General features: G+C 35.4%; 1 protein-coding gene across 2 annotated transcripts in view; it reads left to right on the top strand.

Annotated features, from left to right (window-relative positions):
• Positions 1–20,312, top strand: part of LOC149562544 (Ubiquitin-like superfamily protein) — a 133,203-nt gene extending 112,891 nt beyond the window's left edge. For both annotated transcript variants that reach the window (XM_089826035.1, XM_089826034.1), the window contains exons 9-10: positions 19,314–19,571; positions 19,659–20,312. In XM_089826035.1, the coding sequence (XP_089682161.1) occupies positions 19,314–19,571; positions 19,659–19,900 (500 nt within the window). In that variant the 3' untranslated portion in view covers positions 19,901–20,312. The remainder of the gene's footprint in view (positions 1–19,313; positions 19,572–19,658) is intronic.
• The last annotated feature ends 2,779 nt before the right edge of the window (positions 20,313–23,091 follow it).

The following is a 23,091-nucleotide window of genomic DNA, read 5'->3' as shown; positions in this document are numbered from 1 at the left end:
AGGAGATGAAAGCTCTTTATATGGATTTACAAACACGATGTTATTAAAAGAAACAATTGTGAGCTAAAGACAGAAATAGAAAGTACTAAATAAACTAAACACTAAGATGACCATTAAAGAAACATTATGATATTCTAAAACCCTCCCTTAATGGTCATTGTCCAACAGTTGTCTTTTGGTCACAATTTCTAAAAAATATTTTGATGTTGTTGAGACCCTCCCTAGATTTGTAAATGTTAATGACCGAGAAGCCAAAATCTGTCCAAAAATGAATAGAGAAGGGTGCCCCCTTCTTCAGAATGCTTTGAAAATTGAGACAAGACCCTACCACTGATATGAGTCTCTCAAAAACCCTCCCAAAATCAGCAAAACATCTCATCAGAAATCATCATAAAACATCCAACCTGATGTTGGATAACGAAGTTACTCTTCCTTGGAGATTATGACGAACACTGAGAACAAACACTGAGAACAGGTAGCATGATGTTGAGGAAAAATCAGCAAATCCTCCAAACTTTGCAAATGAGCATGATGTCCCAAAACAAACTACAAAAAGCCATGATTTTTTTTTTAAGGAGAAAAACTGGACATGATATTTTAGGTGAAAAGTCAATCAAAACTCAACATGATTTTTGAGATGAAAAATCAATCAAAACCAAACAATACAAAGCATCATTATTGAGGAAAAATGGTAAAACCCAACATATAATTTTTGAAAAATTATAAACCCACAATGGAATCCCCCACAACTTTGTGACTTACAAAATTAAAAATTCTTTTGAGGGAAAATTTATGAAAACCCATCTTAAATTTTTTTAAGAGAAAATTATAAACCCAAAGGAATCCCACGCAACTTTGCGAATTACAGAATCATAAATTTTTTGAGGGAAAAATTTATGAAAACCCATTGGAAATTTTTTAAGGGAAAAGATTATGGAAACTCGTAAGAAATTTTTTGAAGACAACAAAATGCAAGACTTCGCATAGTAATCCAGCACATACAAGTACATGCAACAAACATGTACGTACATGCTACCCTAAAAAAGCAAAATTTATTTGCAATCAAAAAATCGCAGGATTGAAACCCTTAACCAAGCTCACGATTTCCAGCAAAAATCCTCGAAGATGAACCATTAAAGTTCCATAAAATACCTCTAGTGATTTTTATTTGAAAAAATCAAAAGCAAATATCTAAAAAAAATTCTAAATCAAGAGAGGCTCAAATTTTTCTTAGAAAATTCACCAAATTTTATGAAATCCCATTAACCTACTATGACACATTGTTATGATAAATCAATGTTGTTGCAGTTGTATTAAACAAAGGAGCTGAGATTTACAATGACAGTGTTTCTAAAAGAAACAATCGTGAACTAAAGACAAAAACAACAACTACTAAATAAACTAAAGACTAACTAAGATGACCATTAAAGAAATATTATAATATTCTAATGCAAAATTTGTCCTTGCATCTCCCCATCCCCCTGTTTGAAAAACTTAGAGAAACACTAGTTAAATTTTATGAAGGAAGGAGAGTAGAGGATAAGTATTCGGTGAAGATGGACAGTTAGTGGTGGATTAAATTCTATTAGAGGAAGTGGAGATGTCTTTTGTGGAGGAGGTTTGGGCTATGGTGGATAAGTCGACAAGGAAGTTGATAATTTTCTGATGCACCTATTTCATATTATAGTAGGCTATAGATTGTATGCTTTCTCAAAGTCTACCACTCGACTCTGCTTTGTGAGCTTGTGATCATAAATTTTCTTGCAAAGTGCGCATAATAATGCAAGAGCATTCAGATTTAGATGTTATTTTTGTCATCAAAACAATAGCAGCTTATGTTTTCAATTTTTCTTGAATTTTGGTGTGTTTAATTGCTTGGTTGCTTTATGTTAACTTGTTTTTCTTAGAATTCTGTAGAAAGACAATTAGTTCCCAAGACTTTAGACTGACTTTAGACTTGTAGCTATGATATAGGTTACCTATAGGTTGCTACAAACTTCCTTGTCGTTGCTACAAAATAGCTTCTTATGTGTGTGATCGGGACTTGAATTTTCTGCTACTGGACCTGTGTATTGTTGGTAGACAAGGATTGTGCAATTTAAAACATAATGGCCTGGCAATGGCTTATTCTCAAGGCTGCAACAGAAATTATGATGCAAAAAGAGTCCTTCAGATATTAATGCTAAGTTATATATTGTGCTTATAAGATAAAATTAGTATTTCTTTATGCAATATAATCAAATGTAAAGGATATATTTAAAGTATTTCAAATTGCTAGTATTCCTGGGTCAAAAAAATATAGGGAACAGTTTTTGGGATGGCAAGTGAACATATATATATATATATATACACAAACTACCTCCTAGTGCTGGTATGCTTGTTCTTTTGTCTAGTGAGTTTTAGAAAGGTGATTTCAGAGTTGTGTCCTGCTTATGGCCACTCTTTTGGAATCCAGTACACCTCTTCTAATAGGGGGCCAGTGACAAGAATCAGCGAAGAGGATATAATAATGTAATGATGTATAGATAGATATCTAGGTGGATGGATAGATGGATACACTATAGATAGATAGATGCATAATATATGATTTAGATTAAGAATGATAAAATGATAAAGAGGTTGTGATGCAAGAGCATCTTGGGTACTTTGGCAATCTTGCATCAACCAAAAAGATTTATTTTCAGTTGTTCATGTCTGTTGTTTGAGGAATAACCTTTGTTGTTCGAGTTTTTCTTTCCGCAAAGTTGGCTCCTTAATCTAGGGCTATTGTGGATCCTATACCTAAGCTCGTGGAAACTAATTCATTCATATACTAGAGTTATCCTTTCTATTTGCTTGTGGCGTGTTCTTTCTTGGAGTAACGTGCAAGTTTGGCTTCGACAAGGTTTTGTTTGGCATCAAGGCTTTTCAGGGCCTTGGGGTGGACTTCTTGGATCAGTGTGGACCTATCTTTAACCTCACGGATGTTCTTTTCCTTAATTGTAAGGTCCTTGAATTCTCGACAGGCTGACTTGTGGTCTTTTTGGCTATATATTTTGAGATCTAGAATTAGGAAATCAAAGAATGAAGTAAGATAGAAGGAAAGCATTAAGTTTTGGCTCTATAGCCTGAGCTTCTAAGCTCGCAGATTGTGTTTTGGATGTTTATGGCTGCAACCAAGTGGGCATTATGCTTGGCATGTTAATGGAAGATTGTCTCACATATATACATTTGAATTCTATAAAATTTCTTGTGGTTTCTCCTATACAGTGGCTTTCGTGTGTAACTCTTAGCGAGGGTAGCTTAGGATTGCCTTCCTTGGGCCCCTAGACTTGCGTTAGCTTGTGTACGAAGATCCTTGAACATGAACAGGGCATTGTAATCATAAGAGGCTATGAGAAGGCTGACTGAGAGGATAGATAGGCTAGAGAAACTATGGTAGTTCCCTGTAGATCATTTGTATGTTGTAAGCTAGTTGTATGTTGTTGTAGGCTGTTGTTTTTCTGTTCTTGTTAACCACAGGCACTGGTTTGCCCTCCTAGCCATAGATAATACCTAATAGTCTCTTCTTCACGATACAGATTGAGTGTAGTATTATTATTTCAAGAAAAGGAGATTTTCTCTTCCTTTATATCCATTGTTGGTGCCCCTTGACCGAGGGTCAACACTCTTCCAAGATGGTCCATATATAATTAAATTAATATTCAATTAATATAGTTAATATATAATTCATAAAGTGAAGTTTATAATTAATATATAATATTATCATAATAAACATTATGATATAACTATATTATCACAACCTTTATGTTATCTATGTTGGCTTGAAGGGATCTGACCATAGCTGCATTATAACATTAACATAGGCAACTAATAAAATTTCTCTAGCTTTTTATTATTGTTTCCATCGTTGCATATGCATGTAAGGTGACTGTAGATGGCTAGATTAGTTGTCATTTTGTAGACATTTTGATCTAGAAACTATGTCAATTAGACTCCAAGAGTGTCATTGGATTTTAGATGCTATGAACATATCAGATATTTGTACTTCCATACTTATCTTTTATGTAATGTCCCCGTTTTTGGCAGGTCTACGCAATTGATGGAGTTAGCTCATCATAGCAACCCTTGTGAGCTGACAGGGTGTTTTGGGGATCCCAGCTATAGATTTACTATTTAGAGTAGGTCTATCTTTTGGCAATGCAGTGGGTGGCTTCGGTAGTTGGTCGTCACCTACAATAAATAAAGTTAATAATTGCTTGAGCTCTTATTATTCATGAATTATTAAGATACATTATTATAATAATGTTTATATTATTATAATAATGACATTAAGTGATATTTCTAAAAAGTGTGTTGGAAAGCTTCTAGTGTTGAGTTCATTTGGAAAACTTCCACAATTTCTAAAGTGGAGTTTTTTAAGAAACTTTGTCCAATTAAGGATTATAAATGAGAGCTCTTTTTATTGGGAATAGCACGCTTGAAATTTTTTTAAATTTTTTTTGTGCCTGTGTGGCTTTTTTTGATCTTTGATTTATGAACCTTTGTTGAAGTATAAGGGTCTCGTCTAAGAAGTTCTTGGCAATTGTGTGGAAGGATGCAATTGGCCAACATTCTCCTATTGTATTCTTGTAGGTGAGGAGAATAATTTTGAATATCATATTTTCTTTGCTTGAATTTCCTGGCTGAGGGTTTGAAGAAGTCAGAGAATCATCATTGGCAATTGTGTTAAGCAATTGTCGTAATTCTCCAACTATGTTCACTATGGCTACGGAGATAGGTATTTTGAATGAAATTGATTGTAATGTGTGCATCTGGAAATCAATTTGATAATTAAGTGGAGGTACTGTGGCTGTCGTTTTTTACTACTTGGGTTGCGTCTGAGATTGTATCAGCGAGACATCAAGCTGAGAGTTGGTTTGCTGCCAGACTTGGGATTTGATAGGGAGAAATAATGTAGATTGGCAATCTACATTGTCACATGTGCTATCTATGTAACCGGCGTTCTGCATTGCAGATGGGCGTCATTCTTTTCCTAGCCGCGTTCTGCATTGTAGGCCATTCAAATTAATATCAGACCGTTTGATAGTGTCCTTGGCTTGCATTGAGGATATTAGGGAAGATGTGTTAAGGGTTCGACTCTGATATATATTCGGGGCTATTCTTTCAACTAGCAATTGTAGACTGTGCTACGGATAAAATCAGGTTCACTGTTGTTGTTGATTACTGAGAATTTGGTTCTTGTTATGTTTTCAGATTCTGTTTTCCTTACTTCAATAAAATTATATTTAATCTGATGCTGAATTGTTAGATTCAGCATTTGCCATGTACTTCTGATAATTACTGAAAATTAAATAAAACAAAGACACACAGTAATATTGTTCATTGACATTGGCAATTTTGTCGGAAGCATACTTAGAGTTTTTACATTTTACTATTTAGCATGTTTTATGAGCCAAAGTTGCTGGAGAAGAAAGAGAAGTGTGTTCTTGAGTGTTCTAGTCTTATTCTTGCATGTTTATTGATTGCTTATGCATTTGTGGTTTACATGAAATTTGTGTGTTACCCCAATTTTTTGGGATGAGGACAACTAGGGATGGGGGGATATGCTTCGAGCTCCCTGTTTTTTTGTGCCAATTTTTGGGATGGCAAGGGAGAGAAAGGGGATGACTATTTAAAGAATAGGTAAAATTTGAATATATGATAAAGCATGCATATATAAATTATAGAACCTTAATCCATAACATTTATGTTAAATTAAGTGTTCGCTTGAGTCAAAGTCAAACAAATTAGAAGACGAAGGAATCTCTAAAGTTGAACACTTTTGAGCTGGACCGGTTCTAGGATGAGTGACATCCTAGGAAGTCCTAGTGTTTCACCTCTGTGAGCATCACTTAGATGCAATGAGTGCTAAGTGTTTCATTTCTTATCATGAGAGATGGGTTCTTGTGAACCACTACTCATAAAACATGGGTCGATGAGTACCAAAGGGAAATAGACTAATAGTACCACATTGGGCAAAACCCTAGTACTACAAAGTTGAATCCTAATAGCAATATCATAATTTGACTTGCTGTGGAAAATATCTCTTTCTTATCAATATTAGAAAATGCCAAATGTCTATCTCAAAACTTAAATCAAACTGCTTTCAGGATTCATTGTCACTATGCATGTTATATTAAAAAATGGCCTCACAATCTTGGTAAAAGTAAAAGGACAATGATAAGAGTCATCAACTGAAAACAGCCCAAAGGGTCTCATTAAGCTTAAAATCTAAAACAAACAACCACAAACTAAAGTATAATGTATTGTCATGCATTCCTTGGGTTTGTTGTGTTATGCTAGCTCAATTTATTGTGTACTTTCAGTTGCCTCCTAGACTGTTGGATTTCCAGATCATTCCTAAACCATTTTGCACTTATGTCTTGTTTTTGTGTCTTCCAGTATCTCTATTGTTTGTTGAATTGACCTGCAAATGTTATCTAAGAGTATCTTCAAGTTTCTTGCTAATTCAATTTAAGTTGAAGATTGAGAGTAGTGGCTTGGAAAGCTGAATTTACTGGCTGTATTGATTTAGTTCTGATGAGTAAGGGTCTAAATCCACTTATCTAGCATGCAACCTGTTAACCCTGAAATTTGTATTCATAAAATGAGTAAGGATAGATCGTGGGACCAACTCCTGGGTATATTATCAGGGGAAGTTTCCCTTTATTGCATACCTATGAAAATCGTACAAACAGTGATTTACATGTTTTTAAACATAAAATCTTATTCTTAAAATATTTCAATATCAAGTCATAGTTAAGGAATCACCTCTATTTAAAGAAATAAGGATAAGAATTTCCTCTCCCAGCACAATGCAATAAAATATTAAGGATCCTCTCAGAGGTGAGAGTTCTAAATAGATTGGTGTATTTCATTAACCAACAAATGCAGTTTAATTTTGCAGAAATAAAACGAAAGAAATATGCAAGATCAAATTTTTAGAAAAAAGGGATGTCCTTTGCAGGTTTTTTAAAGTAATTTGAGTGTTTCTGAGATGTTTTTAGCATTTTCTTAAACTTTGGGGACAGCCTGGGGACTTTCCCAATGCATCGCCCTGTCCTTGGGATGTTCTAGGATTCGGGATGTGTCAAGAAGTGTCAAGAAACACACACAAACACATTTCAAGCTTTCCTCAATGATCCAATTGAATTTTTATGATGGCATTAATGAATATTTTACCTTCAATATGTGTACATAATAATAAGTGCTAGTTTTACACTTTGTAAAAGGTGAAGAGAAATAATTTAATTTTTTTCAGAGCGTTTTATATTAAACTCAAATTGTTTTTTGCAACCCATTGGTATTGAGAACACGAGTCTAAGGTGATGCTTATTTGGCTAAGAGCCAATGGTTGAGGGTATCCTTCTGCCAAATTCATTTGGGGTGCTATCTTGGCCTCATCCATTTTTGGTGTCTGTTTGCCTTGCACTAAGCGAAATCTGATCCTTGGTGGGCTCATTTGGAACCATTCAAATCTACCAACAAACCAAGGGCCCTTTGACAATGGTGGAAATACTTTAAAGTTGAGGAAGAAAAAGAAGAACAATCAAGTATGGAATGACAATGAAGTATGGAATTCATCTCCCTGGCTTTATCAAGCTAAATTTTTATGTGCTTTGCATGGCATTCTTGGAGTTGCAAGGGCTGGTATTATTCTTTGTATGGAGGATGGCAGTTTTCTCCATAGTGGTTGATTATTTTGGTTTATAAGATTCATAATGAGGCTGAATAGGAAGATGTGCTTGTTGGGATGGTTTTGATCTCTTCTATCATGGTGGAATACTTTGAAGTAGGAGGAGTATTCTCTTACAATGATCAATGCTTTGAAGAAGGTTGCTTGTCACAGTCGGAAAGGAAAAGAAATTGTCCTTTTATTGTCCACGACACCAGCAATATGTTTTTAGGTCTACATATGGTGATAGTGATATGGTTTTGGGTGGGGCTGTTTCAGGATATTTTTTACAAGTTCTCTCTCAAGACTACATATGGAATCAAAGGAGAATTTTAAAAGAAATGCACTTCCTTTTATCGGACTCAAAGATGGTGTTGTGAGCTAATACCACTTGGAGCTATTTTTGAGGTTGTGGATAAAGTGATGGAAGGCCCTCATGATGATCTGTAATAAGGAACATCTTGAGGTTTCAAATGATTTAGCTATCCTATTTTCTGTGGAGATAAGAATCCCCATGAATAGTAAAAAGTGGAGTTGTTTCATGGTATAAAGTTTAAATCCATGAACTCATCAATGTAGGGGCCTCAAGAGCATGTAGGAGAGTGGGTCATTAAACACGCATCAACAGTACCTCTATGGAATGCTTTACAAGTTGCAAATGGAGGTGTTTCTTTGGACTTGAAGATGGTGGTGATGTGAGCTAATACTACTTAGAGCCTTCTATGGGGTTGTGGGTAAAGTGATGGAAGACCTTATGGGGATCCAAAATGTTAATGCATGTAGCTTTGGTCTAACATTACTGTGGTAAGTACATACGTACATGCTGTTGTATCTTCCAGTCTGAAACCGATGAGATATATATATATATATATGTTCCGAGATCATTAAGGCATGATCGAGATTATTTTTGGTTCATTTGATGTTTAGATCATGATTGATTTCTCCTTTTTATTGGGCTGCCAATGTAATGATTGGTTATACATTTAATCACTGTGTTTATGACAGTAACTAATCATGAGCATTAGTTAACTACGAACGGGTGTGAGAATGAATGTCCATGTCTCCAATTGGAGACATGGCCATTCATCCCCACACCCCTTCTGTTGATATTTAACCAATCTGCCCGATGTAATCTTGGCATCGAAATCTATTAATGCAAGCACTCCAAAAGGATCAAAGATAATTCTAAGTTCGATAATACTTTATTTGTGTTATTACTACACTAACGTTTGCAGATTCTGGAAGTGATTCAAGTACATTGGTGTTATTATTTGTACCTACAACAAAATTCTGCAATCAATTAAATCTAGTAATAAACTTTACATGGTATCAAAAGCTTGGCTAAGGAAAGATCACACTAAGTTTATAAGGACCAGATTTTACTTTAAAATAACAGTCCTCCCTCTCTTTACAAAGATGACAAACACAATGAGATTCGAACATCACCTTGGAAGTGCTGATAATTTTGAATCCTGGAAACTTCGTTTAATGATGTTGTTAAAAGAAAATAAATTGGAATCATTTGTAAGAGAGGACAAAGAGGAACCTAAAGATGATCTTGAGAAATCAAAATGGATCGAGAAAAACGAAAAGGCTATGAAGGTAATTGTGGATGTCGTTCGAGACCACATAGTACCTATTGTGGCAAAACATACCACAGCATATCGTATGTTTCAAGCTCTTGAAAATGCATTTATAATCAATAATACAAGCATAAAACTTGCTCTTAAAAGGCAGACGAATAATGTAAGCATGAATAAAGGAGAAACTATAAATGCTTTCTTTATGAGAATCATAGATTTAAGAGATCAATTATTTGCAATTAGTTATGAGATTGAAAATCAAGAATTATCCTTATTAGCATTAGGAGGACTTCCAAACTCCTAGGAATCCTTTGTACAAGGTATAAGTGCTAGGTCTAAAATCCCTAAACTAGATCATTTAAGATCAAATTGTCTTCAAGAAGAATCGAGATTAATGATTCAAGGAAAACACAAAACCCTAGATGAAGATGTTCAAGTTCTTAATACAAATGCTCATAAGAAGGGAAAGAAGAAAAACAACAAAAGGAAAAGAAATTCTCATGGAAAAGGACAATCCAAACAAAAGAAAGACTTGTCCAAAATTCAATGCTTCAAATGTGATCTATATGGACATTATGCGATAAGTTGTCCTGATAGATCTAAACCTCAAGCATCTTTTGCAAAATCTGAAAAGTCAAATGAAGGTAATGACTATGAGAAATATGCCTTATATTCAGCATTATCCAGCTAGATATCAACCAAAACTAATACATGGCTAGTTGACAATGGATCTTCAAGGCACATCATTGGATATCAGGATAACCTAGAAAGCATGCAAATAGAAACAGATGAAGAAGGTACAATTGGTGATGATTTTGCACACTTCGTAAAAGGAAGTGGGACTTGCACCATAAAATTGAAATCTGGAAATTCTATTCAACTTTCTGGAGTTTTTTATGTACTAGGTATTAAGAGGAATTTAATATCTATATCTGCACTTGAAGATGATGGTTTTAGAATTGCATTAATGGGAGGGAAAGTACTAGCATGGCCTAAAAATTCAACCATTAAAAGTGCTTTAACAATAGGAGTAAGACAAGGACTTTTATATGAGCTATGTTCTAAGACAAACCTTGCACTTGTGCATGAGACCTCAAATTCAAATGAAATATGACATAGAAGACTAGGTCATATCAACTTTCGTGCCCTAACATCAATGGAGAAGTTAGCAACCGGAATGCCCAAGTTAAACCATATTCACAATGAATCATGTAAAGCTTGTGCTTTAGGGAAAAACACTAAAAAAAAGGCCATTTCCTCATAGTTTGAGCAAAACTAAAAAAGTGTTGGAACTAGTACATTCTGATCTATGTGGGCCCATGTCTATACCTTCTATAGGAGGATTCTTGTACTATGTGATATTTGTTGATGATTTTTCAAGGAAGACATGGATATACTTCCTTAAATGCAAATAATCTGAAGAGATTCTCTCTAAGTTTAAAGAATTCAAAACTATCACAGAGAACTCTACTAAGAACATTAAAGTTCTGAGAATAGATAATGGGATATACTTCTGAAATATTTAAAGAGTTTTGCAAACTCACTAGGATTAAGAGGGAGTTCATAGTTCCTTATAGTCCTCAACAAAATGGGGTTGCTAAAAGGAAGAACAGAACTATTGTAGAAGCTGCTTGGACTATGATTTTTTATCAAAATTTGAGTATGTCCTTCTGGGCTGAAGCATCCAACATAGTAGTTTGTATTCGAAATAGCTATCCTCAGTCACATTTGGACAATAAGACTCCTGAAGAAGCATTTTATGGAAAGAAACCTAACATCAGTCATTTAAGGATATTTGGATGTCCTGTGTATGTTCTTGTACCTAAGGAGAAGAGGACCAAGTTAGAACCTTCTAAAAGAAAGGGTATTCTCTTTGGTTTTAGTGAAACAGTAAAAGGATACAAAGTCTACATACTTGGACAGAAACAAATAGAACTAAGCTGAGATGCCATCTTTGAGCAGGACATTGCTTTCAGAAGAGCCAAAACTTCTGATGAACTAGATGCATTTGATGTATCTCCAGAAGAGGCTCCTGCCTCTGAGATTCAAAGGGAGTTCCTTGAAGAGACTTCAACTGAAACTGAAATCCTTCCAAAGACTCAAGAAGAGAGTCTTGATCACACTAAAAGGCCACTTTGGGCAAGGAAAAACAATACAGGAAGGAGATGGATTCACAACAGCCTCAGGAACCTTCCGAAAAAGAAAGAGACCTAGAAAATTGACATATAATGCTTTCATGTGTGAGAGTTCGAATCCTAAACCTTCTAGTACTTCTAAAACACTTAAACATCAAGCTTGGAGAGATGCCATGGTGGAAGTATATCAATCTATACTAAAAAATGATGTTTGGGACATAGTTCTGAGACCTAAGGAAAAATCTGTTGTGTCTTGAAAATGGCTCTTCAAGGTTAAGTATGCTATAGATGGCAGCATTGAAAAACATAAAGCTCATTTTATGGCTAGAGGTTTTTCTTAAACGGAAGGAATTGACTTTGAAGAAACCTTTGCACTAGTTGCCAAGTACACTTCTTTTAGAGCTGTAATAGCCATCGCAGCAGCCAAAGGTTGTAAAATCTATCAAATAGATGTAAAAATTGCTTTTCTTAATGGAAAATAGAGGAAGAAGTATACTTGGAACAACAAGAAGGGTTTGTAACTCATGATGCTACCTCTCATGTTTGTAAATTGAAGAGAGCTCTATATGGTCTCAAACAGGTTCTCGGGCCTAGTATGAAAGGACTGACAAATACCTTTTAAGTCTTGGATTCACCAAGAGTGTGGCTGATCCAAATCTCTACTTCAAGGTAACTAAAGGTGATATGCCAATTCTAATTCTTTATGTTGATGATCTTTTGATTATAGGGGAAGAATATCTCATTAATCAATGTAAGAAAGATTTGGCTTCAGAATTCGAAATGAAGGATTTAGGAATTCTTCATTACTTTCTTGGTTTGGAAGTACGTCAAAAGTCTGGTGATATCTTTGTACATCAAAAGAAGTATACTATTGATATTATGAAAAGATTTGGAATGTGGGACTATTGACCTATGTCTACACCTATGGAAACCAAACTTCACAAGCTAAAGGAAGCAAGTGTTGAATCCAGACTAGTTGATCCCACCTTATACAGACAAATAATTGGGTCCATGATGTATCTTGTAAATACTCAACCATATGCAATGAATGCATTAAGTTAGTTCATGTGTGAAAATTGTGAGATTCATCTTGTTGCTTTGAAGCATATATTGAGGTATCTCCAAGGTACTATTGGGTATGAACTTAAATATGAGAATACCAACTTGGAGTTACATGGATATATTGATTCCAATTGGGTCGGAAGTGTAAAAGACCAGAAAAGCACATCAAGATGTTGTTTCAGTTTAGGATCAACCATAATTTCTTGGATCTGTAGAAAGCAAGCTTATGTTGTTCAAAGTTCTATTGAGGCAGAGTATATTGCAATAGCTATGGGAGCTAGAGAAGCAGTGTGGCTTCGGAAGTTGCTTTCTAACTTGGTTGGTGAACCTATGAAACCTACCACTATTCTCTGTGATAACCAAAGTTGCATCAAGTTATCTGTGAATTTGGCATTTCATGATAGACCTAAGCATATAGAAATTCCTTACCACTACGTAAGAGACATGGTGGAAAGAAGAGCTATTTCATTAGAATATATCAATACAGTTGATCAAACAGCTAACATTCTCACCAAGGCTCTTCCTAAAGTGAAGGTTGATCATTTCAGAAAGAAACTTGGCTTGATTGAAATGTAAGTTTATGAGATTGAGTCTCAACTTCGTAAATTTGTATTATTTAAATAAAGACGTTTAAAGTGTAAACTCTCGTCATATGTGTGACTATGACACATGGGCCTATCCTATGTTCATTATTAAGATGACAATCTTTTATAATGAAATATTGATTCTAATAATATAAGGCGACGACTTTATATTATTAGATTACTATCATGATGAATATCGTGTGACGTGATATCTGTTGAAGATCAATATGTTCAAATTCATGGTGGATATTATGTGACTTAATATCTATGGATGTACCATGATCTTTTATGGTGGATATCATGCGACTTGATATCTGTATACACACCATAACTAGAAAGAATATCATGAGACTTGATTTTCTTATATATATCTTGAGGATACTACTTTCTCATATAAAAAAGAACTTATATATATGCACTTTGTCTTCCCTAGCTACGAGGGAGTGTTCTGTGTAATGCCCCGCTCGGAGATCCTTGGAAACAAGGATAAATGTAAAAGCCAAGATTAAAAAAAATTTACAAGGATGCACACGGCATACAACTTACGAGGATCACGAAGATTGCAATGGAAGACTAAACAACCATCCAAACGCCAACAGATCTCCAAACGCCACTACTAACCAAAACAACAGACCACGGAAGGATGCAAACAAATACAAATTCGAAAACATACCGAGTTTGAAATGCAACTCCAAGTTATTCAAGAACACCGTAAAGGATATTCGGAACACCTCCGAAAAACTTTCGGACAATCCGAAAAGTGCTTGCTGTCTGCTCAAGCAGGTTTTTCCAAAACCCAAGCGATACTTTCTAGTATCGTACAACCTTTCTAATGAAGGCGTGCTATACTTTTAAGGTCTCGGCAACACTTCTTAGGAAGGTGTGTGATACTTTCCAAGTATCATACGACCTTTCTTTAATGGGCGTGTGATACTGTCCAGTATCGCACAACATTATTCTAAGAGGCATGCGATACAATCAAGGGTCGCACGATAAAACTCTTTTGGGCGTGCGATACTTTAAAATATCGCCTAGTGCTGATGCATGGTCGCTCCGAAACAAGAAGAAAAACCCTAAGGATGAATCAAGGGATAAAATAAAGAACTTAAAACCTCCACACTGGGGAGTACCGGATCCACAGTCGAGGCATAGACACTCGAACATAATTGCTACAAGATGAAAACTACATCTAATCATCTAACATAACAGTGAAGGGAAAGTACAGAAGGTAACATCGCAATCTACTAAAACAACATTGCAATAAACTGAAACAACATCGCAATGAACAGAACAACCAAACTAAGTACGCGGTTCCTTCCAACCATAATAGCATCATAAGACCATCGTGGGCCCCAGCCATCCCTCGTGCGTAACATCCCAAACCACCGACCAAATCATCGATGCTATCTTATGAGGACGTCACTACTAAAACATGCTACAGCATAAGAACAAGGAAATCTAACATGCTAGAAGTAAAGCATAAGATAATCCTACACATCAAACTCATCATCTAACATATGCTAAACATCATAATAAGGAAACGCGTCAACACTAACATCATCTAAACATGATATACAAACATTCCAATGAAAGCATAAATCACAAGATAACATACTTCGGAACCCAAAGTACCAAGTGAAAACATCCAGCAACGGTCGTACTAGAACAATAGACTGTCTCTGTACAACGGTCCCCAGCAATGGTGAAGGTAGCTACGCCTCTCAACTACGTGGAACCCATAGGTCCACTCCTGCCGTGTTGATGGAGATAATGATCCAACCACACACACTTAAAGAAAACGTCCATGGCTAACACTCACGCCAGACAATATGATGACTGAAACTAAGAACATAGACAACGCATAATCTATAGGTCCTGGTCAGACACTCAATGGGCTACGAAGTAGGGGCTGACATCATGGAGAGTTGCTTGGCATCCAAAAGCCCAAGCTTGGATTGTGCAAATTCAACTCCCTCAACGAAAAGGCTCTAGCACAAATTATTATCATAAGTTTTATTACCACCCAGTGTGTTATTTAGTTAGCGCTTAATTAAAACTTCCTTTGCCAACCCTCTGGGCACAATGATCACCAGGCTACAAGATAGAAGCCCCCTCCATATGCTACCCTACCTTACCCATGCTCATTCAACGATGAGTGCCTGTAGGCATGCATATTCCCGACCCAACCCAAATGATCATAGCTCCCGGAAGTACCACGGGAGATCAAGCCTCGCAAGTCTTCCGACAAATGTATGTGCATGTACTCGTGTGTGGCGCACCACCATCACGAAGATCATAACACAAGGACCAAATGAGAACACAATGCAGAAAATCACTCAATCGAAAATAGACTCAGGAGGACAGATGTGGCATGCATCCCAATGCAACATAAAAGTGCAACAAAGGTCCGACTGACATCCAAACGGATGATCCAGGTCTACGACCAAACTCATGCCAAGAAAACCCGAGAAACCAAGGCGGTACGCAAAACGAGGTAAAAACCCCCCAAAAACCCATTTTGTCTTTGGGCACAAAAAATCCAAAAATCCAATAAAATTTGGGTTCAGACTCCGTATGCAAAAACAGCCAGCATAACGACGCGAAACCCCATACCCCTATCCCAAAAACAAGGAAAATGTTCATATCTAACCAACCGGGCAAAACCAACAAATAGAAACAAAGGGGAACACTAGTTCTCAGCCTCCTAACAAACTGCTACCAGAAATAAAAGCAAAGACAAGAAAACGGGAAAGCCTACTTGACAGCAAAAAGGAGCTGAAACTGAAAACGACACAGTAAAATAAATCAACTGCTGACATTGTCGAAAATCACGGTAAAGCAAGGTCTACCCAAGCCGGATCCAACAAGACTGACCTCACAAAGATCCCATGCTCACAGCTCCCACAACAAAGAAAAACGCGATCCTCCAAAATAGGATTCTCAAAAAAGCTCTCAAATTCGTATTTTGCAAAAGTGAGAAGTGAGAAAATAAATCTCTTTTTCAATATTTATTCACTTTTCGAGTGAATAATCGATTAGGGCAAATAGCCAGTTAGACTAGCGAAACTTCACATCAACCCAAATGAAAATAGGTTATCCCTCGTAATAGGAATTCACCTAAGGCAAAGCTGCCAGAAATTAAATTCAATAAAATTTAAAGCCCGAAAACCCAAAATCACAAAAATTAACAACTTTCGCGACAATGTGAACCTCTAAATGCACAAACACGCTAACTGGTCTAATCACAATGCAAATGAGTTTGGATTTAATAATCACCGAAAGGTTTAATTAAACAATTAAATAAGGATATGTCGACCATATAGGGACGACATTGGTAAAATATGAATAGCTGAATCACTAACTCCATGTGCCACCGCCAGGGATATAAATTTTGCACACTAAAACACACGATCAAGTGCAATTGCATATAGTAGCATAGCCGAAGCAATAAATGCATTAAATAACTAATTTAACCATTTATTCAATTATACCGAAATAATCCATTTACATCACTCGCGTTCACATAAAGCATAATGAGACAGAATGAAGTAAATATCCATAGCATAAAATCCATCACATAACAAGATCAGAGATACGTCCAAATACCAGATAATCAGATATCATCATAGACCTACTATCATCTCAAAATGGCATCAACATGCAAATATGATAAACTGAACAACATAGCAGTAATGCATCTATGGTACTGAAATCAAAGTATAAGATCCAACCCTCAGGTCATCACAAAGTACAAATAATAAGAGTATCAAGTATCTCTCGAATCAAAATAAACAAGGTACAGACTGCAAACATGAGAGGCACTACATAATGCATGTAGCTTCGGTCTGACATTATTGTGGTAAGTGCATACGTACATGATGTTGTATTTTCCAGTCTGAAACTAATGAGATATATATATGTTCCAAGATCATTAAGACATGATCGAGATTATTTTTGGTTCCTTTGATGTTTAGATCATGATCGATCTATCCTTTATATTGGGCCGTAGATGTAATGATTGGTTATATATTTAATCACTGTGTTTATGACAGTAACTAATCATGAGCATTAGTTAACTATGAACGGGTGTGAGAATGAATGTCCATGTCTACATGGCCATTCATCCCCACACCCCTTTCGTTGATATTTATCCAATCTGCCCGATGAAATCTTGGCATCAAAATCTATTAATGCAAGCATTCCAAAAGGATCGAAGATAATTCTGAGTTCAATAATACTTTATTTCTGTTATTACTGCACTAACGTTTGCAGATTCTGGAAGCGATTCAAGTACATTGGTGTTATTGTTTGTACCTGCAACAAAATTCTGCAGTCAATTAAATCTGGTAATAAACTTTACACAAAATAAGGAATTTCTTGGGTTTTAAAGTGATTTACCAATCCTATTTTTGCAGAGAGAAGAATCACCACAAATAATAAAAAGTCGAGTTGTTTCATGGTATAAGGTTTACATCCATAGACTCATCAATTTAGGGATCTCAAGAGTATGTAGGAGAGTGGAAAAGTACTGTGCAGGGAGAAGTGGCTGGCTGGCAGCTGAATGTGAACTTTGGAATGAATAGTTGAATATTTGTTTAAACCCCCTTTTATGAAGTTTTTTCTTGTCCTGACTCTGTTGCATTGTGGTTCTGTCCTGAAGGAGCTGGTGTCTTTTGTGCCCTTTATTTGGCATAGTAGAATGTCTATCCTTGGAATATATTTCAAGAATATTTCTTTAGAGCTAACTTATAAGCACACTTGCTACAAACATTATAATGGTCTTTGAAATAGCTTCTAGCTTTTCTGTTATACTATGCAGTAATAAGCCTAGGCAAGGGTCAAATCACATGCTCGTCGATGAAAATGGAGTGCTTCTGTTTGTAGAGATGAAAAATGTATTATTCACACTTTTCCATCTCTTTTCACACCAATAGTAGCAATCAAGAAATATAGACATAATTTTGATAATTTTTGAACTTCACATAGCCTAAACCATCCTGAAAACAGCTCGTCTGTGCAGACTGAGATTATATATGTAATGCCTGTACACAGGACTCTAGCTCCCCAAATTGGAAACCGCCATACCTCAGAGATACGGGCACATTTTTGGTACAGGAGTGACTGGTCAGAAACAAAAGTTTCCAGGATTTTCTAGAACACATTTTATACAGTTCAAAACCTCCAGTTGACTTTCAGCCACCTGCTTCGATTCAACTAGACATGCTGTGTCTAATCTTCTCTAATTTCATTTTCTAGCTCTACTGCAACCTTAACACTAGTTAAATTTACTTAGATCAAGCTGAAAATGATTTATCAGAGCTGTTTTAGTGAAAATTCATATTAGTAATTAAATTGAGCAATAATTCTAAGCATTTGACTGACAGTTCAATTTTATTACATCATTACGTGGTTATATTTGTTATTGATTTATTTTCAATAAAATGGTCATTTTTGCTGTAGATTGTCATTGAATGCCTTTCTTTTAGCAAGCTTTTGCAAGGATCTCCTTCAGAGCTTTTATAACATGCACTGAACTGCTTTTACAAGAAACATGTTGAATCCCAAACCAATGCTTGAATTTGCATCTTCTGCTACCTATTCTATTAATAATTGGAGCTTCAAAATATAGATATGCTTATTAAATAAGAAAGCCATGTTTTTGAAGGTATGAATAAAAAACAAAAACTGGATCTTTGTTTTTTGGGGCCATCTCTATAATATCTCAATACAACAAATACTTGTATATCTATATTGTGGACACATCAAACAAGAGATCAGGTAGACTGGTAATATGGGAAGGGTTTCACATATTGTGTGGTAAAGGTTAATAAAGTCTAATTTCCGCTAATAACCAAGAAGGTATTCTCACATCTTAATTGTAATGTGACAATGTCCACTGGATGTAGCATATTGATTCTTTTCTAGTTTATCTCTTCCCTTCCCAGTTCTTAGATATCTTGGCCTTAAGTTAGTACTTTTAGCTACCATGATTAATTGTCTTCTTTTGCTATTATTCTTCATATCTGTTCATATTTGTCACAAGGATCTCCAAAGTTAGGAGACAAAGCAGGTGGCATCCTCTTGATGTTTTCAAGACTATTTTAACAAATTCAAAATTCAAGTTATTCTACTTGTGGCTCCGTGCCAATAGCAAAGTGTGAGGGGATTTAGGTTTTAAAACCTTTTGGCTTTATTAATTGTTTTGTTTCTATGAACCTTTGCTCTGAGAACTGAAACGCATTTGTTGTTGTAGATATGGAGAAGATGCTTCTCGAGCTAAACTTGGGGACGAGAGCAGCAATTATTCTTGTGCCTTATAAGTCTGCTGTTAGTCCATCTGATTGGCATTCATCATCGCAAGCCAACACTATGGGAGATACAGGTTCACAAAACAGTGAAACTAGCCCTGGAATTTTTGCAAGAATACTGTCCTACGTCAACCCCTTCTCCTATTTTGGTGGCAGATCCTCAAATCAGGAATCCACATCAAGAGACTCTGTTTGGCAATATGGTGAGTTTTTTAGCCACTTTGGCCCCAAAATATTGCACTTAGAACAAAGATTCTTCAAGAATTGAACTGTATAATAATATTTTACAGGGCCAAATCCATCTTTGCAAGATGCATCCAAAGATGTTGCACAAAATAGAATGTACACACCAAAATCGAATATTCCTGGGAAAGGTCAAAAGGTGGGCGGCAGCAGCAAGGTAGACAAAAGAGGTTGGGGCAGTAACATACATACACTCAAGCATGATGAAGATGACTCATTTCGTGATAAAAATGCATTTTGGAATGGCAACTCAACTCAATATGGTGGAGATGACAGTAAGAGGGATTAGATATTTTTAACAAATCCTTTTCCTACTGCAGGATGTGTATGTGCTGTGAATCAAATTCAATGTAGTAGGAGTCCCGAAGTGTCAACTTCATTCTCCCATTTAGATGTACCGTGCTATGGTAATTGACCTTCTATTGTTGAGTTTTTTATTTGTTTTAGTATGAGCCTTTAATTCTACAATTTTGAACTCTTTCGAGAAGCCATATTGTCCATGTCAAAGTTATCATAGGATTCAATTTAGTCAAGAGTTGCATGAGCTCAAAGCACACTGCTTATTCCAGTTTATTCTTTGAGAATATGCTTTATAAATTAGTACTTCTTAAAGGTCGTCATGCAAGCACATGTATATATTATATGTGAAGAATAATTTAAGTTATTTAGAGTAAGGAGTATACAAGTCCTGCTTCCTTATATTTTGGATGTGTTTCTTGGTGGAAAAGATTACTTGTTTTGAAGTAATGTGTAGTGGAACAGAATTTTTATTATTATTTCGGATGTATTTTCATTGATCATTTTTTTACAAGGGCCTGTGAAATTTTATTTAGTTGGTCATTTTTCATGGATTCAGAAATTTGATTAAAGGAGGCATCTTCTATATTAGATCATTTGTCTGGCCCCATTTATCACGTACTATGATGTAAGGCTACGTTGTTCCTGTTCTTCATCACTTTTAACAAAAACATGTCTTATTGTTGTCGAATAGTTGTACAGTTCATACATGCCTAAAGTTTATTTATAGGCTTCTAAGTTCTATGTGGCCAATTTAATCTCTAGTCAGTAGTAATTTTGGAAAATAATTAGAGTAGTTACATTTGGTTGCTTGTTTAATATTATTTATATTAAGAATATTAACCAGATAACCTAAGGTCTGATAGTACAGACCGTACTTCCTCTTCTGATGGTAATATATCTCTAAACTAGCATTATATAATATATAACTCTTCCTATAGGAGCCAGCGACTTCTCATGAAGCAACAGTTTGATGCTTAATTAAGCTAACACATAGTTAGTTAGGCATTATAAAAATTTGTCTTCCTAGATCGCCGACTTGGGAAGAGTTTAGTTAGTGCTAATTTAGGAAGAGTTATGTCCCTTTGAGGGGCATACCCTTTAGGAAGGATATATAGGGAGGTTATAGATGCAGATTAAGGACACACAACTACACCAAAGTCTGCTCCTCTACGCATTTATATCCGGTGAATTATATCAGAGATACTCTCACAATTAAAGGTTGAATATTCATTATTGGATCTGCATCAAAATAAGCATTAGCTTCATCAATATTCAAAATTCTTAGAAGACCATTCTCAGCATTTAAAGACTGGATTAAAAGTCCAATTTAGAAATGAGGAATTAGCAAAAACTTTACATGGTCTCAAAGCTTTGGTAGTCAAACCTAAGCTCTACAAAATTCAATTATCAGACTCTATATATATCTAGCAACTATCTTCTATCTTCAATGGCATACACAATCAAACCCAAGGATAGGTTTGATGGGAAAGAGCACTTTGAAGCCTAGAAATTCAAAATCATGATGATTCTTGAAGAGAACGATGTAAAACACTTCGTTGATGGAGCATCCAAACAACCCCCATTTGAACCTCACAAATCTATCTGGAACAAAGGAAATAGAAACGCTATTCAAATCATTTTGGATGGAGTAAAAAATGATATTGTACCTATGCTTACAAAACATCAATTGCCTTTGATACAATGAATGCATTACAAAATGCCTATGAAGTAATCAATGCAACTAGGGTTCTTGCACTAAAAAGGAAACTGAATCACATTCAATTAAAGAAAGGAGAATCAATAAATTCTTACTTCTTAAGAGTTGCCGGCATTAAAGGTGAACTATCAAGCATAGGAACCATCATTAGTGACACATAATTAACACTTATGGCTATAGATGGATTGTCAGATTCATGAGAGATATTTGCACAAGGAATAAGTGCCAGAGATAAGCTTTCGGACTTTAACAGACTCAAGAGTGATTGTCTTCAAGAGGAATCTAGAAAACTAAAGAAAAGAGGGAAACCAAAAGTAGAAGATGAAGAACTTCACATTCTTAATACAAACTCTTATAAGGGCAAAAAAAAAAACATTTCAAGAAGAAAAAGGGAAATCGAAAGAATGGAAAACCCAAAAAAGATTTATCTAAAATGAAGTGTTTCAAATGTGAAAAATTTGGACACTATCGATCTAAGTGTCCTGAAAATTCCAAACAAACAACAAATTGTACAAATGTCATTAGAGAAGAAGATACTTATGATCCTGAGAATGGTGTTTTGTATTCCTCTCTATCAAATGAAATTTCAAATAAAGCATGGGTAATTGATAGTGAATCTTCTAGACATATAACGAGATACAAAGAAACTCTAGATTATTTATCAGAGAAGGTTAACGGTGAAGTTACCATTGGTGATAACTCAGCACACTTTGTTGAAGGAATTGGAAATTGTACTTTGAAACTAAAATCAAGAAATACTCTTCTTCTTAAAGGTGTACTCTATGTACCAGGGATTAAAAGAAATCTAATCTCAATTACAGCACTTGAAGATGATGGGCACAATGTTGCATTCATGGATAGCAAAGTATTAACTTGGGCTAAGAACTCCTCTATCAAGAAAGAAAAGTTAATTGGTCAAAGAAAAGGATATTTGTATGAGTTGAATATAGAACCTAGACATTCTATTCAAGCACTAGTTCACAAAGCTGCAGATACAAATGAAATATAGCACAAAAGATTAGGGTATCTAAATTTTAAAACTCTATCAACTATGGAGAAGATGGTTACTAGATTACCTAAACTAAATAAAGAACACCCAAGTATTTGCAAAGGGTGTGCTCTGGGTAAGAACACCAGAAGTCCCTTCATGATAGTACTAGGAAAACAAATAATATAATAGAATTAATTCATTTAGATTTATGTGGACCCATGTATGTTCCTTCTCTTGGAGGATTTTGGTATTATATCTTGTTCATAGATGACTACTCTAGGAAAACATGGATTTATTTTTTAAAATGCAAGGAATCAGAAGAAATCCTACAAAGGTTTAAAGAATTCAAAACATTAACTGAAAAATTTTCAAGGCATAAAATAAAAACCCTCAGAATTGATAACGGACGAGAATATACCTCATATTTGTTTTAAAGGTTTTGTAAAGAATTAGGGATTAAGAGGGAGTACAT

Source organism: Cupressus sempervirens, chromosome 4, assembly GCF_028749045.1.
Source record: "Cupressus sempervirens isolate cs-2001-9-10 chromosome 4, ASM2874904v1, whole genome shotgun sequence".
NCBI classification, from domain to species: Eukaryota; Viridiplantae; Streptophyta; class Pinopsida; order Cupressales; family Cupressaceae; genus Cupressus; species Cupressus sempervirens.
The sequence above is the reverse complement of the archived record's forward strand: the minus strand, read 5'-3'. Positions and strand labels throughout refer to the sequence as shown.